This window comes from Natator depressus, chromosome 7, assembly GCF_965152275.1.
Source record: "Natator depressus isolate rNatDep1 chromosome 7, rNatDep2.hap1, whole genome shotgun sequence".
Taxonomy (NCBI): domain Eukaryota; kingdom Metazoa; phylum Chordata; order Testudines; family Cheloniidae; genus Natator; species Natator depressus.
This window is the reverse complement of record NC_134240.1, coordinates 21,258,949-21,275,576: the sequence shown is the minus strand read 5'-3', so window position 1 is coordinate 21,275,576 and position 16,628 is coordinate 21,258,949. Positions and strand designations below refer to the sequence as shown.

Sequence of the window (16,628 nt, the reverse complement as noted above, 5' to 3'; positions counted from 1 at the left end):
TGAGTGTCTTAATTTGTCTGGCATGTTCACTTCAGAACTGCTCTCAGCTTCTTAACCCTACCAGTAACTATTGATACTGATTTTTGAAATTCCTGCTCATGATACTTGTCAGTTGAGCATGGAGATTTTCAATAGCTTTTGTCCCAAGAAAGGGAGCATGAGTGTTATCTTTTTCTAGAAACCACTATTTTTAGAGTGTGTGTGTGTGGGGGGGGGCTCCTGTAAAACTGGACTTTGAAGCACATATAAGTTTTTTAAATGATAGAACTACAAGCAACTACTTTTACTTCAGTTACTCTGATGTAGTCAGTAATGCTTTTGCTTCACTGACCTATGAGTAAGCTTGGGAAACCTGATTGATATTATCTGGCGAAATTATAAAAATGTGTATGGTTTTTGAGCATTTTTTAATGTGTGGTTGTCTTAATGTTTCAGTTGTGGGAAATTACAGGGTGTCAGACAGTGGGGTGTTTGTTTAATGACAGAAGTTGAGATTCAAAGAGTTACAACGGTTAAAAGATGTTGTCAACATCACATGTTTAAAATATACTGAATAAACATCCATAAATCAGACTAAGTTCTCAGGCAGCTTTTCTTACTTTGCCTGTCTGTAAACTTTTCTAATTGTCAATAGAAATATTTTTTTCATCCATTTGTGTGTGTGTACGGTTGAATTGCTGTTTACCAGCATTTACTGATTAAAAATCTTAGCCTGTGTATGAGAGATTTAGCAGGAATACACCCACTAAACTGAGGCTTTACACTTGCGTTTCTTAGAGAGGGCCCTTAAAATGCTAAAATGGTTTAATAACCTGCTTGTATAAGGCTGACTCATGTTTCATTTTTCTGATTGATTGAACCTCCATTAAATTCAGTGTTCTGGTTTAACCAGATTAAGTTAGCATTATGAACAAAGCAACAGTGCCCATTGGCTGAATAGTTCTTAATACTTCACTTGTCATCTGTGCTGATAGATTAGACTTTTGCTTAGGTGGGAGATGTCTATTATTTCAGCAAGCTATATAATAATCAAATAGAAGGACAGATCCTGATTTCTCTCCAATGTCAGTGGTGGTGTTCAGATTTACACTTGTGTGCAGAGGTGAAAATCTGGCCCCTTAAGTACTGACTGTTTGTTTGGCATTGTATGGGAGAGAAAAGGCAGTAGTCTGTGGCCCAAGAAGTTTATGTTCTAACTAGAGCTGGCATAAATACTTTCTTTTCTTAGAGCAGTGTCTGAAAGTATTCTAGGGTCTCCGTGTAATAGAATAGGTCTTTAACTGAATTGAGAAGGTAGGGTCAGAGTACTGATCTACACTTTGTTGGGTTTTTTTTCAAAAGGAATGGAAAAATACCTGTAAATGACGAGGAACAAACCAGTGTGCCTCATGTCTATGCTATTGGAGATATCTTGGATGGAAAACTTGAACTTACCCCAGTTGCAATTCAGGCAGGCAAGCTTCTAGCTCGCAGACTTTTTGGGGGTAGCTTTATAAAGGTAAGATCATATTCTGTGAAAATATGAACTTCACTTTCACCATGGTATTTACCTCAAGAGATTAGCAGGTGCTGGCTGAGAGTCTTGGGTCTTGTGCTACTATGACAATGATTTGGTGGTGCAACTTGTTCGTCCCTTTTTTTTTTAAATGTGTCTCTATGTAGGCATATGAATATGTAAATATAAAGAAAACTGAATTCTTTTAATTTTAGTGTGACTATGTCAATGTACCAACTACAGTGTTTACTCCTTTGGAGTATGGCTGTTGTGGATTACCTGAAGAGAGAGCCATTGAAGAATATGGAAAGGAAAACATAGAGGTGAGAAGCTGAAGTCTTCATTTCATAGCTGCCTGTTTAAATGTGCTGTTGTATCTTCTCAAGAGGCTACTGGTCTAAATGAACATTACAAGTATTGAGGAGATCCCTATTTAAACACTTTGGTGTAATCTTACAGCATTAGTCAAGTGTATTCTTTGACGGCTGACAATTTCCAAAGCTTGTCTCTCACCAACAGAAGTTGGTCTGATTCAAAGATTTTTCTCACACACCTGGTGTCTGAAAAATCCAGAAGCATTTAACTTTAGGAATATAGTTCCATGTTCTGGGAAATCCAAATTGGATGAGGGAAGGTAATTTCACTTCACTGGAACAGCGCTGTAAAATTCTTTGAACCAGTACTCCAAAAAGTTATTCATCCCCTTGTGTACCACAAGCCTTTGCATGCTCATTTTAGGTGATGAGGTCCTAAGTCGTCCCCTGTTTTCTGTTTTTTGTTCACTCTTATTTGCCCTGTTCCTTTTGTAAACTGTTTCACTTTTCCTCCCTGGCCAATTCTTGGGCTGCTGGCATGGGCTTTAGACTCTGATTTAATCTTCATTCCAGTTCCTTATGTCTCCCTCCTCCTAGTAAGGTTTTCACAAATGTATTTGCAATAGAATTGTTTTTGTAGACTCAACTCTGGAATTTGTGCTTGTAGTGCCAAATGTTTCCCTTTGATGTATAGAATCATAGAACTGGAAGGGACCTTGAGAGGTCATCTAGTCCAGTCCCCTGCACTCATGGCAGGCCTGATTATCTAGACCATTCCTGACAGGTATTTGTCTAATCTGCTCTTGAAAATCTCCAATGATGGAGATTCCGCAACCTCCCTAGGCAATTTATTCCAGTGTTTAACCACCCTGATAGTTAAGTTTTTCCTACTGTCCAACCTAAACCTCCCTTCTTGCAATTTAAGCCCATTGCTTCTTGTCCTATCCTCAGAGGTTAAGAGAGAACAATTTTTCTTCCTCCTCCTTGTAACAATCTTTTACATACTTGAAAACTGTTTTCATGTCCCCTCTGTCTTCTCTTTTCCAGATTAAACAACCCCAATTTTTTTCAATCTTCCTTCATAGGTCATGTTTTCTAGACCTTTAATCATTGTTGCTGCTCGTCCCTGGACTCCCTCCAATTTGTCCATATCCTTTCTGAAATGTGGTGCCCAGAACTGGACACAATACTCCAGTTGAGACCTTAGTAGAGTGGAAGAATCACTTACAACACTCCTGCTAATACATCCCAGAATGTTTTACTTTTTTTGCAACAGCATTACACTGTTGACTCATATTTAGCTTATGGTCCACTATTATGCCCCAGATCTCTTTCCACAGTACTCCTTCCTAGGCAGTCATTTCCCATTTTGTAAGTGTGCAACTGATTTTGTTTCTTCCTAAGTGCAGTACTTTGCATTTGTTCTTATTGAATTTCATCCTATTTACCTCAGACCATTTCTCCAGTTTGTCCAGATCATTTTGAATTTTAATCCTATCTTCCAAAGCATTTGCAACCCCTCCCAGCTTGGTATTATCCACAAACTTGATAAGTGTACTCTATATGCCATTATCTAAATCATTGATGAAGATATTGAACTGAACCAGACCCAGAACTGATCCCTGTAGGACCCCACTTGTTATACCCTTCCAGCATGACTCAGCCACTGATAACTACTCTCTGTTAGTGGTTTTCCAACCAGTTTTGCACCCACCTTATACTCTCTCTATTTGGAGCTGCTATGTGGCACTCTGTTTTTACTAGTTTCTGTTTTACAATTCAGCACTAACTTGGAAGTTACTGTAATTTTAGTGCCAGCTGACTAAAATACTTAGGATGCTGCATATGCAATTCAAATTTGTGTGTGGGAGGGAGGGAGAGCTCTAAAGGAGGGTGGCAAGCCCAGGATCTACTTGATGGGGGCTGTGAGGGCATACATGGTAATAAGACCAGAGAGGGATGGGCCCCTCTTTATTCACACTGATGGGAGTGCCCTCACAACATACCAGTTTGTTACAGTTTTAAGATGGGGACTGGTGAGGTTGGGGCTCCCAGCACATGAATTTGGTTCCCACTCACTCAGGATCATGGCAGCAACAGCCTCGGCCCAGTTGGTCTGGGGACTAGTGCAATTCAGGCAATGGTGCATTGGCATTCTGAAGCATACAAAACATATGAGATCCCAGGTAGGGAATCAGAATTAATTTTCCATTATTGTTCTCCTCTTCCACTCCCCCCCACCCCCCGAAAAAAAAGATAAGTCCCAGGCAGTCTGCGAAGAGCTACAAAATAATCTCTCAAAACTGGGTGACTGGACAACAAAATGGCAGATGAAATTCGGTGTTGACAAATGCAAAGTAATATACATTGGAAAACATAATCCCAACTGTACATAGAAAATGATGTAATCTAAATTAGCTATTACAACTCAAGATCTTGAAGTCATTGTGGATAGTTCTCTGAAAACATCCAGTCAATGTGCAGCGGCAGTCAAAAAAGCAAACAGAATGTAGGGAATCCTTAAAGGGATAGATAATAAGACAGAAAATATCATATTACCTCTATATAAATCCATCATATGCCCACATCTTGAATATTACATGCAGATGTGGTCGCCCCATCTCAAAACCGATATATTGGAAAAGGTTCAGAAAAGAACAACAAAAATTATTAGGGGCATGGAAGAGCTTCCATATTAGGAGAGAGTAATAAAACTGGACTCTTCAGCTTGGAAAAGAGACGACTAAGGGGGGGATATGATTTGAGGTCTATTAAAATCATGACTGGTGTGGAGAAAGTAAATAAGTGTTATTTACTCCTCCTCATAACACAAGAATTAGGGATCACCAAATGAAATTAAAACAAAAGGAAGTATTTCTTCACACAACACACAGTCAACCTGGAACTCTTTGCCAGAGGATGTTGTGAAGGCCAAAACTATAACAGGGTTCAAAAAAGAAGTAGATAAGTTCATGGAGGATAGGTCCATCAATGGCTGTTAGCCAGGATGAGTAGGGATGGTGTCCCTAGTCTCTGTTTGCCAGAAGCTGGAAATGAGTGACAGGGAATTGATTACCTGTTCTGTTCATTCCGTCTAGGGCACCTGGCATTGACCGCTGTCGGAAGACAGGATATTGGGCTAGATGGACCATTGGTCTGACCCGTTATGGCTGTTCTTAAGTAAAATACAGTATTTTAATTGCATATGCAGCAACCAGAGCATCTTAGGCAGCCGGCACCAAACAAAAACTAGTGAAGATAAACTTACAAAACACCAAAAAATAAACTTAACTGTTTTTAATTGGAATGCTAAACAAAGCATCGCGATGGCCAAGCTTTATTTTTTTTTATTACTCTTAAACTATGTTAAGAATATCAAGGTTTCACAGTCAAGTGTTCGAAAGTTAGAAAATGCCAGAATTAGTTACCTGTGCAACCACAATTCAGCTCCTTTATCATGTATATGCAGTCTTGAAGTACATGATCGTGTACTTTCCACACAATCCCAGTCTTATTCAGTGGATAGAATGGATGGTTGTGGAGCTGAATAAGGGTTATGTAGTGAAAGACTAGTCTGTAAGATCCCTGCCTCATTGGTGGCAACAGTTGGAATGTGTATAGTGAGTGAGATCGGAGTGCTGAAAAAAGGACTATACCACTGATCTCATAGGCATGTTGTGAAAATAAACTCAATGTGTGTGAAGCACTCACTGTGGTGATGAGCACCATAGAAAAACTTATGAGGAAATTTAATAATTCAATCTTCAGAATAAGGTTTGACTAATGTGTAGTGAATGAGACATGGGGATATGCGTTGAACAATGAAGATCAAATACTGGAGGGATGCTCATTAAGTGAGCAATAGCCATTACTGCACAGAATAAGCAGGAGTTCTGTAGGAAAAATACTCTTGAATTATATGATCAGACTATCATAACGCATATGCATAAGGGTAGTGAATTTAAAGATACACAGGCAGCCTTTTCTGTTTCCTTTTTTTTTTAAGAGCTTGACTTTGCAACTTCACTGTTCTTCTAAAGTAAAATTTCCTATCCTCCTTAAAAGGAAAAACAAAAACTGAAATCCCATCGTGTGCACCAAACCCACATGGTTCAGCAGCAGGATTGGAACGTATAGACCTCTGCCACTTGAGCTAACTGAGTAACTGATAGCAGTATTAGGTTGTAATCCTCTGTGGACCAGCACTACAGAAGGGTGGGACACTTTGCCCATGGATTACACAGATAGAGAAATAGTGCAACTCTGGGATATTGGGTTCCATTTGAGGCTCTGGAGGGCAGTGTCCTCTTCTGCCCTTTCCCTTCCAACCTGTTCTAGTCTTTTCCCCACCACTGGCTTCTGCTGTTAATCTCCTTGCCCAGTAAATCCTAATTGCCTGTCCCAGTTCTTCCACACTACCTGATCTGTCATTGTCTCTTCTCCCTTCCCTTCTCTTCCCTCCCCCCCCCCCCCCCCAAGCCTCTGGTTGCCCACTCATGTTTTCAGTCTCCACCTCTCCCAGTCCTAGTTTCCCTACACACCCATTGGTTTCCTGTTCTGCCCATCTTTCCTCCCCAGCTCCCAGACCTTTCCTCCTTGCCCAGCCAGTTATAGTCTCTGCCTCGGTTCTTCCCCATAATGTCATAAGTCCAGTTTTTGTGCCATCTGACTCAGACAGAGGGGACTTCCACACTGCCAGGGTGTCAGCCAGAGGGGGTCATTGAGAGCACAGAAGAGACAGACTCCCTGCATCCCTAACACACAGGCCATACTTACTCTAAAGCATGGGAAACCACTGGTGCTTTCCAAAGACACCCTTGTCCTCAGAAATGGCTGAACTAGTTTAACTGAAATTGTCCCAAAATGTTCAGCCTGAGGCTAACACCCAGCATGGAAAACTCCTGCCCAAATAGTTGGTTATAAGCAACTGGAAAACAGGATATTTTGGGAAATGTCAGGCAAACTCAATAGGTAATGCTACTAGCCCTGCATATAAACTCTTTGATTTGGAAGATGGGGAGTGGATGGAGCACTAAATCCAGTTAGAAACTGGAGAGTAGTGCCATCAAATATTAATGAGAAATGGGTAGCTAGTAGGTTGGAGGTTTGGTTACAAACTAGGAAGCTTATAAATAGACTATATTAAAATTTAAATTTAGTCTTAACACTACTTCCTCTTGCTCCTTGCAGGTGTATCACACTTTGTTTTGGCCTCTTGAGTGGACAGTACCCAGCAGAGACAACAATACTTGCTATGCAAAGATAATCTGCAATAAACATGACAATGTATGTATTATAAATTTGGAATTTGTCTCCACTGTGAGCATGTGTTAACCTCAGAAGTAAAATTCTAGGCTACAGACTCAAGAACATATATTTAGTGATTGACTTGAGGCCAGAGTCTCAGGTTATGGCCAATTCCAGACACACGTTCTGTTAATGCAGAATCCAAGTACATTTTATTAAGAACTTAAACATGTTCTTTTGATCCACCAGGTAACATTTGGGTGTGTCGAGCAGATTGAGCAGTTGGTAGTTGGCACCAGATGAAACTTATGAAACTTGTCTCAATTTGATAACATTCATTTGGGGGTGGATTGGTATAGTTGTTGTGTTTGGATTTTTCTCTAGAGTGAGTTTTGGGAGGTGGTTGTGCCTTATTTCTGGTACTTCAGAAATTCACGTTTCATTCGGTTCCAGTTAAGTGACCTTTCAGAGTAGCAGCCGTGTTAGTCTGTATCCGCAAAAAGAAAAGGAGTACTTGTGGCACCTTAGAGACTAACAAATTTATTTGAGCATAAGCTTTCGTGAGCATCCGATGAAGTGAGCTGTAGTTCACGAAAGCTTATGCTCAAATAAATTTTTTAGTCTCTCTAAGATGCCACAAGTACTCCTGTTCTTTAAGTGACCTTGTGTTGCATACATTTTTGTGCCGTGTTTAAACTTGCATATTCTTAAGTCTCTAACTTTCTTAAGGAAGTATACCCCTTTCTGTTCAGTTTCTGTCTCTTTTTGAGGATAGAAAACTTGCTTCTGGTTATAAAACTCTGCGCTATACATTTTTAATAGGAAAAACAGGATTTTGTCATATGCCCAATATGCTTTTAGCTGCAACAATACTTGGTACCTTCTAATACATAACAGACCCAACCCTGAAGACCTTTTTGGAGAAATATATAAAATACTCAAGCGGGGAAGATAATTTTGGCATAAAAATGACTGGTGGTTGGGAGCAGAAACACTGTTTCTAAATACTATATTGTATCTAGCTATATCAGAGGTGGCCAAACTATGGCCCGCGGGACCGTCCTGCCTGGCCCTTGAGCTCCTGGCCAGGGAGGCTAGCCCCCGGCCCCTCCCCTGCTGTCCCCCTGCCACCACGCAGGCAGCACAGCTGGCTCCAACTGGGCAGCAGGGCTGCAAGCTCCCACCGCTCTGAGTGGCATGGTAAGGTGGGGGTGGAGGGGTTGGATAAGGGTATGAGGTCCCAGGGGGCAGACAGGGAGCAGGTGGTGGTTGGATAGGGTGTGGGAGTCCCAGGGAGCCTGTTGGGGCAGGGCAGTCGGGGGGGGGGAGGTTGGGGGCCCTGAGGGGGGCGGGAAGTGGGAGGGGCAGATGGGGGGCAGGGGCCAGGCTGTTCAGGGAGGCACAGCCTTCCCTACCTGGCCCTCCATACAGTTTCGCACCCCAGTGTGGCCCTTGGGCCACAAAGTTTGCCCACCCCTGAGCTACATGATTGAGGGGAAGTGAGCTTGTATTTTTCTTATCCTCTTCCTGGATTATTCAATGAAGATCTAATTTGTTTATAAGACTGTATCACAGAGCATTAGAACTTTACTGTAGAAACTATATAAAAACACCTGGGGAAGGGAGTACCTAGTGTAAATTTCAGATACCTCTTTTGAAACGCAAAGTAAATGGATGTTCGCATACAATTAATATTGTATTATAAGGTATTTAGTATCCTGCCTTAAGTATTGTAGCCAGACTCAGTGTGGCGATAACTGCTAACGCTGACACTTCATGGGAAATATACACAAACATTCTACTTTGAAACAATCCTGTTGCTGAGTCATTTATATTTAATAAAATACACAAGGGAAATTCATACAGAATTTTTGTTGCTTAAAGATAATTGCCAGTTTACTATTGCCTACAAGTTATTCTTGTCTGCAACCTCATTTGCCACTGCAGCCAGCGGTGACTTCAGAAACCAGTTAAGTTGATAAACTCAAACTTGCAATAGACATGACTCACATTAGTAACAAGAGGGGAAGAGAAATAGCCAAAGTTCTCTAAATAGAACTTTTGCAGGCATCATGAGTAGGTATTTAAATTCTGCCTTCATATAAAGAAACACAGTACTATTTCACACATCAGCAGCAATCTGAATGCACTGTATGTCTCTAGAACAGTGGTTCTTAACCTGGGGTGCATGCAGCCCCTGGGGGTGCAAGACGCCCCCTCTGGGGGTGCAAGACATGCCAGATTTTTTTAGAAGGTAATTCATCGAAAACACAAATTAAGGACAGGCACGTAAGTACAACTACTTTGTTTCATCAAACCTATGTATGTATTAACATTATACCTTTTTAACGATTACCATAATATACAAACAAACATATATCTAGTTTTAAAGAACTGACCTACTTCAACGATATTTGGTAAGGGGTGCAAGAACATATATTTTGAGAACCAAAGGGGTGCAGGCTGCAGTAAAGGTTAACTACTTCTCTAGAATAATGAGAGCCAGCTGGCACAGAATTAGGCTTTGTCTACATTGGCAAGTGAAAGACAAACCTTTTGTCGGTCAAAGGTGTTAGTAAAACACCCTCCCGAAAGACACAAGTTTTGTCGACAAGTGCCAATGTGAACAGCACTTTGTCGGCAGGAGAGCTCTCTCCTACTGACACACAGCAGCTACACTGCGCACCTTTTAGTGGCACAGCTGTAGCAACGCAGCCATGTCGCTAAAAGCTGCATGGTATAGACGTAGTATGTTTAATCTTGAGCTGTATTTCTGAATTACAATGCTTGATGTAGTAATTCTAAAATGCATTCTGTGTATTGCTAATGAATCCCCCCCCGCCCCCAAGTGGTTAATTTGACTGGAAATGAACTTGAAGCTTTCATTTACTGACTTAACTGATGCTTATAGATGTCTCAGAGCATCTGTGCCAAGTGTACTGTTGACTCCATTCATTTCAAGACAAATCTTCAATGAACGGGAAGTCGCTCTTCAAATATGAATATGAAACTTCACCAATACAAAACCTATTTTGCTCTGACCTAATTTTTTTCTTTAAAGAACCGTGTAATAGGATTTCATGTTCTTGGACCCAATGCTGGAGAAATTACCCAAGGTTTTGGTGCAGCAATAAAATGTGGTCTCACGAAAGAATTACTTGATGAAACAATAGGTATACATCCAACATGTGCAGAGGTAAGGGGGTACTTCAACTTTTTCGAACCAAGAGTTAATTAATACTTAATATTGAGGGAAGTTACCCATGTGCAGGAAGAGAATAGACCCAGGGTGACTTAAATCTAAAATGTCATCACATTAAACATTTTTATTTTATATTTTGATGGAAGTCCAATGTTACTTTAGCCTTTTAATATACAAAGCGTGACATTTCTTGTAAATAAGTAATTATGCAGTCTGCATCTTGTCTTCCTATTTAAACATTTGTAGAAACCTAGCTTGTGGTATACTATAAGGGGCAACCAACAGCCATTTAAACTACTGCATAAAGCATTAATAAATCCAAAAAGTCATTGTTTTTGTTTGTGTTTGTTTTTTTTTTTTTACAGGTGTTCACTACAATGGAAATTACAAAATCTTCTGGAAAAGATGTCACTCAGGCAGGATGCTGAGGTTAAACCCTGCTGTTTTTATCTTTCTCTTGTCATGTACATTTTTCTCTTTGGAAGGCTTAAGAAGTGTGAAATACCCTTGAGTAAAATAAATGAAAGCAGCAGTAGCATCAAACCTATTACAACTAGAAATGATGCATTTCTTAAGCTTCCTCAGTAGATAATGTTGGCAATGGAAAGAATACAACAGCAGGGAAAATGCAAACTATAAATCCTGACTTGCTTGGAAGTGGCACATAAGTGCTTTTTTGAAGTTTTGGCTCAGAGCCCCATTCTGAGGTGAGCTACAACTGATGACTTGCCTTGCAAACTTAGGAAACTTCTTTGCATGGTCAAAAAAGTGAGCTTCCTTCTGAAGGAGCTTTTGAGTTGCATAATTAATTTAAAGTTAACTCATTGGGTTCCAGTGTTTTTTGTATGAATGCTTTAGATATAAGGATGACTGTATAATTGTATTACTCTTGCCAGCAGCTCATTTTACAATTCATGTTGGGTCACTTTTTTGTGTTTGCAGTGACTAACATGGATTTTAATGCTGTTCTTGACTTAGTTTTAAAAAAAGGTCATAAATCAAATACAGATGCTAGGCAGTGCAGCTAATGCACTCGCATTTAACCTCTAAAGACCTGGCTCAAGTACCAAATAAGTTACAGGTGAGAGAATTTTGTGATCTTTTCTTTCTTCATAGTTGCTTTTCTACCATAACTAGTAATATCTTCCTGAATCACATGATTTTAATAGTAGGAATCTTGTGGGTCAGAGCTGAAGTATATTGAAAAAGCTCCTAAAACTTGTTGTTTGTCCTTGCAATCTGTGAGCCTAATCAGTTCTGACAGTGTCAAGTTTAGTTTCCACACCAATGTGTAAAATACTACATCATGTAAAAGTAATCTAACCTACAGTTCTGGCCTATCTAATAAAATTGGAGTCTCAATTATGGTCTTCTCTCCCCATGTTATCTGTTCCATTAATACAGTAGCTAGAGAACTGGCTACACCACTAGGCACTAGAATCCACTTTATGGACTTTAATGAACAACTTACTACTACTTTAAATTATATTTAGTAGCAGAGAACAGTGACTCGTGCTATCATGCCCTGTGTAGTTCCTGTATAGTCAGCAGCTTGAAACTGTTCCCCCTTGTTCTCATGTTAATTTGGGAAAGTGTGTGCTTGAATTTGGTGCTTCAGTTTTGTCCAAAGATGTTTTGAAAGACTATTTTGAACACTGTCTTTATATAATTTTTAACTATTTAATCTATGGTATATCATGACATTTAAAGTTCAATAAATGAACAGTTGCATATGATGTGTCAAATACTTTGATCAAGATACATTACATTTATATGGCACCTGTCCTGGGTAGAAGGGGTTGTGTATCTTAAGCTTGTTTAGGAGCCAGTGAACTAGGTCTCTTGACACTTCTGGAAGATTTTTCTTAAGCAGTTACAGATGCAATCATAGTTATTACTCAGTCTGTGTACGTGGAAGGACCACTCTTTGCATATTAAAGTTTAGTGGAGAAGAAGACATCAATTTGGTACCAGGAACTGTATGCACTTCAGGAGGAAGAACTAAGCATAACTTTGGCAATTGAAAACTGCAGAAATGTTGAGTATATAAAATATATGCATAAGGAATTTGACTAGTTTTTTAGCATCCACATTTGTTGCAAAAGGTGCTAGAATACTAACAGTTCTTGGTTTTCTTATCACTTGGGATTGACTGTGGGGGTGGGAAGCACACTACAGTGCCCACAAATGCCATAAAGCCCTAGCTGTTGTTAATTCAAAAATAGGATGGTCCACTGAATTTAACAGTACCATCTACCTGCAGAACTCTCTGACTTTTTTTCATTTCTCCCATATCAATATTGCCCAAGCCCAACCCTACTTGAGAGTTTAGATCACTGCTGAAGTGATGATTGCAAAGTATGTACTAGAAACATACTGAGCATGAGTCTTGTCTGGGCAGCCTTACATGGATACCACATGTGCAGGGGTTATCTGTGCTTTGGATCACTCAGTTGTAACAGCTTAAAAGGGGACCAATGAAATTATACATTGCTTTGTGTGGAGCATGTGCTTGGATGAATTGAGTGGCAATATAAATTCTAATTTACAACCAGACAGAAGATCTAAGAATGGAGGAGCAAGCAGAAGAAACAGATTCCAGAAGTTACTACTCTTAAATATCATGATTTGATAAGCAGTAAATGACAGCATAAATTGCTCAGGTCACATGTTACATTATGATTTTATTTATAGTTTATAAAAGGTTAATTATTAATGATGCATTGTCCTGGTGGACTCTAGTCATAAGCAACCTATTAAGATCTAACGTTCAAGTACGCTGTTTATAAACTCTTACCTATGTCTAACATGCTTATCAATCTATTATAAACTATTTAATTGGAGCCATAATATGGCCAATACTTGTATAGTTAGCCTCTACATATTAACTGAAGAGGTTGAGAAGCATACAATAAATAGTTTGTACAAAGAGGAATGTTTAAAAATGGTATCAATCTGCTCACAGGGAACATTCTGCTTGTAGCAATTCATCAGTGGCACTTCACTTTTGCTTACAGTGAAACCTTGCTGCCATTCTGATCTCTGCTTTAAAGATATCAGGCTTGCATCAAATGTGATTGTGTAAAAGAATTAGGATTTGAGAAATAAAAACTCAGTCATTCTGCTGAGTGTGGTGTTAATGGGCTTGTTGGTCTTCAACCTAATTATCACCAGGACTGGTGTGCCAGTCTCTGCAACAGCATTTTCCTCTAATAAGCTTTGTGTTTTACTTTCCTGGAGTTTGGATGTTGCATGGCAGCTCCTGAGCCTCTCCAGGAGAGGAAATATCAGACCAGCAGCATAATATCCTCAGCAGGCCCTTCTTTCCAGCATCAGGATCCTCATCCCTCATAACCAGGATCTCTCAGGCATGCTGTATGTCAGGAAGCATCATGAAAGACACGGCAAGTGGGGATTGTGAGTCACTGTAGTATTGTCAAAATACTCTAGTGGCAGGTTTGGGAGCTTCACTTGTGCTCTACTAGATTAATTCATTCTAGGTGTAGTTCTGTAAAGGTTTTGATGAAGCCTGATTCCTTCAGAGAATTGAATTGGGTACCTGCTAAATCCTCCCCTTTTGTTGACATGTCTGTAGCTCCTATTCCTCTCAAGTACTAGGTATCCTACAATAGAATGCTGCACTTCACTGCTGGAGCATATCATAGATAAATTACAGACATGACTGCATTAATATGAGCAACCAAAGATTTCAGCATAGTCTGGGAATATGGGTCAAATAGGCCTGTCCCGTCTCATGCCAGGTAAACAAAGGATTCTAAGTACTAGGTACCTTTTCATATTCTCTGTAAGCACGGGATCTAAAAAGTATTTTCCTTATTTTGATGGCAGAAAAGCCTGTCCAGACAAGCCTCTATTCATGTTTGTCTTGAGTTTCCTTTGATAAGTTGATGTAGTCTGCTTTTTTTAAAAAAAGCAATGTGGTAGTCTCATGTAATGGCAAAGTGAAATACTAGACACCTTAGCCTGAAACTTACCTGAGAAAGCATACTTACGTTCCAGCTCCGTTGCAGTGGAAGCATTCATCCAACATATAAGGCCATACTGTGTCAGACCAGTGGTCCATCTAGCCCAGTATCCTGTGTTCTGATCAGGGGCCATGCAAGTAGATTATTGGTATACTCTCAGTCATGATAGCACTCTTGACCTTCAGCAGTAGTTCACAGGAGAGTAACCCCCTTGTCTGGTTTGTTACATTTAAGTTCAATTTTCCAAGCAAATCAATCTAGGCTACATCTAGCTTAGGGGTTGGTTATGGATGCCAATCACTGTAGTATCTGATTTAAGTTCAGACACTATAGCATTGATAGTAATGGAGATGCATTTATTTCCTTATTAGATGCTTCTCAAAACATTTTCCTTTCATGTTGCACTTTCATATTAGTAAATCTACAAAGTTATTTGTAACTGGAAACAAATTCAACTATATTACTCAGCGTGCTGTTAACCAAAACAATATCTGGTCTGTGTCTGCTTTATAATTAAGGTTGTGTCTGTATGTGCATCATGTCTCTTGAAGCAGTGAATAAACACCAAAGCTGCACATTTTTATTAATAACTGGAAGAAATGTCTCCAAATGCAGGAATGGTAGTAATTATAGCACATGTAAATAGGAAAATAAATTAGTTTGTGCAACCTAGTCTTTGACTTTGACTGTAATTACAGCTTGAGTATTGTAATTTGTCATTAGTAACACTTGAACAGGTAGTTACCTCTGTCATAGTTTCACAAGCTAAGCTGTGTTTGAGTCATGAGGAAAAGGCCAAGGTTTTTCTAACAGATAACAGTTTGAAGTATCTTACTGTAACTTTAGAAGGATAATTGTTTGTTTTGTTTAAAAAATATTGTCTGATATTTAAGTGGGACTGGCTGAAAAATTTCAGTCAAATTTTTAAATGGAAAATGTGTTTTGACAAGTTGCAAGTTTGCGGAAAGTCTGCTTTCCTTGAACACTTCATATTTTTTTTTATTTAAAAAAAACTTCTGGCAATGGGCAAGGACTTTTTTTTTTTAATTCAAAATTGTTTTTTCTTTTTCTGCAAAACCCCAAAAATTCCAACAGAAGATTTTGATAAAAACTGGATTTTTCATTTTGTCAGTGCTCTACTTCAGGGAAGGGACACATTTCTTGACCAGATGTACTTTGTACTTAGTGTTGCTACACATACAAGATAATCCAACTAAGAGTAGAGAATAAAATTCTCAATTGTTACCAGATGTGTCTGTTACTTTGAAGTATGCCCATTTATGAGGGTTACTCTTCTGGGGAGGGTGGGGGGTTTCGGTAATTCTATTGATGTACTGCTTGTGTCACTTGTGTGTTCGTATGGATCTCTACTTCTCCCTTCTGCAGGACCTAGGTTCCCCAGGGCTGGCTTCCTCCAGTCCCAGAATCGGCTGAACCCACACTAACAGAGCAAGTCTGAGTGGACCGGGTCAATCAGCACTCTCAAGCTGACCCCCTTATATGCCCCTGGGCTCAATAGGCTTGGCCAAGCAGCACTTTCAAGCTGCCACCCTTATGTGCTAAAGGTACCGCACTGGAATAGCGTAAGCCTGGCCAGAACAGCATTTCCAGGAGGCCACCCTTATGTGCCCCTGGACTCAGTAGTCTGAGTCAAGCAGCACTTTCAAGCTGCCACCCTCGTATGTCACAGGTTCAGCATGTCCCTATCCCCACCTTTACATCACAATTGTACTGGTAGTAACCCACTGGATGAGCAAACCCCGCAGTATTTTTGGGTGCTACAGGGATCTTTATCTTAGGTAAATGAAGCGTTGCTGCAGAGTAAATGGGGAAGCTAAAAACACAAAAGAGTAAAGTTCAGAGAGAGAAGCAACAGGCTTAACCATAAAAGTTATTTATTGAATAATTGTGATAACTACACAAGGAGAGCCTAAACCAACATAAGTTACATTATTAAAGGTTAATACCTGGGGTTAAAAAAAAAAAAAAAAAGAATCTCACCGCTCCCTGAAGCTTGAACTGGTTGGGGTTCTCACGTGATGGTGGTAGCTAAGGGTCCCAAGTGCTGGAGACAGGCAGATCCCCCAGCACAATCAGTCAGGAGAAGATGAAAGCCCAGTGGAACTGATGCAGAGTTTTGATCCATGCATCAGAACACTTATTGGAGTGTGAGTAGGGCTTTTTGTAGGGAAAATACAATGGATCAAGGGAGGACACTACCTTTGTTTAAGGGTAAACTGATAACTTGGGTTTTCTTTAGGCTAGACAGTAGGAGCTGATCACTCTTGGCTATGGATGATGTTCCTTCCAGGGAGCTCATAATGCAATTAGGCTGCTTCAGTATTTTGGATATCAATTAAGGATTCATCACTAGAATTGGTCTG

General features: G+C 39.8%; 1 protein-coding gene across 1 annotated transcript in view; it reads left to right on the top strand.

Annotated features, from left to right (window-relative positions):
• The window catches only part of TXNRD3 (thioredoxin reductase 3), a 34,090-nt gene extending 18,654 nt beyond the window's left edge, over nt 1-15,436 (top strand). The window contains exons 12-16 of the mRNA XM_074957634.1: nt 1,342-1,498; nt 1,711-1,818; nt 7,000-7,095; nt 10,118-10,252; nt 10,624-15,436. Coding sequence (XP_074813735.1) covers nt 1,342-1,498; nt 1,711-1,818; nt 7,000-7,095; nt 10,118-10,252; nt 10,624-10,686 — 559 coding nt within the window. The 3' untranslated portion in view covers nt 10,687-15,436. The remainder of the gene's footprint in view (nt 1-1,341; nt 1,499-1,710; nt 1,819-6,999; nt 7,096-10,117; nt 10,253-10,623) is intronic.
• Nucleotides 15,437-16,628: the final 1,192 nt, after the last annotated feature.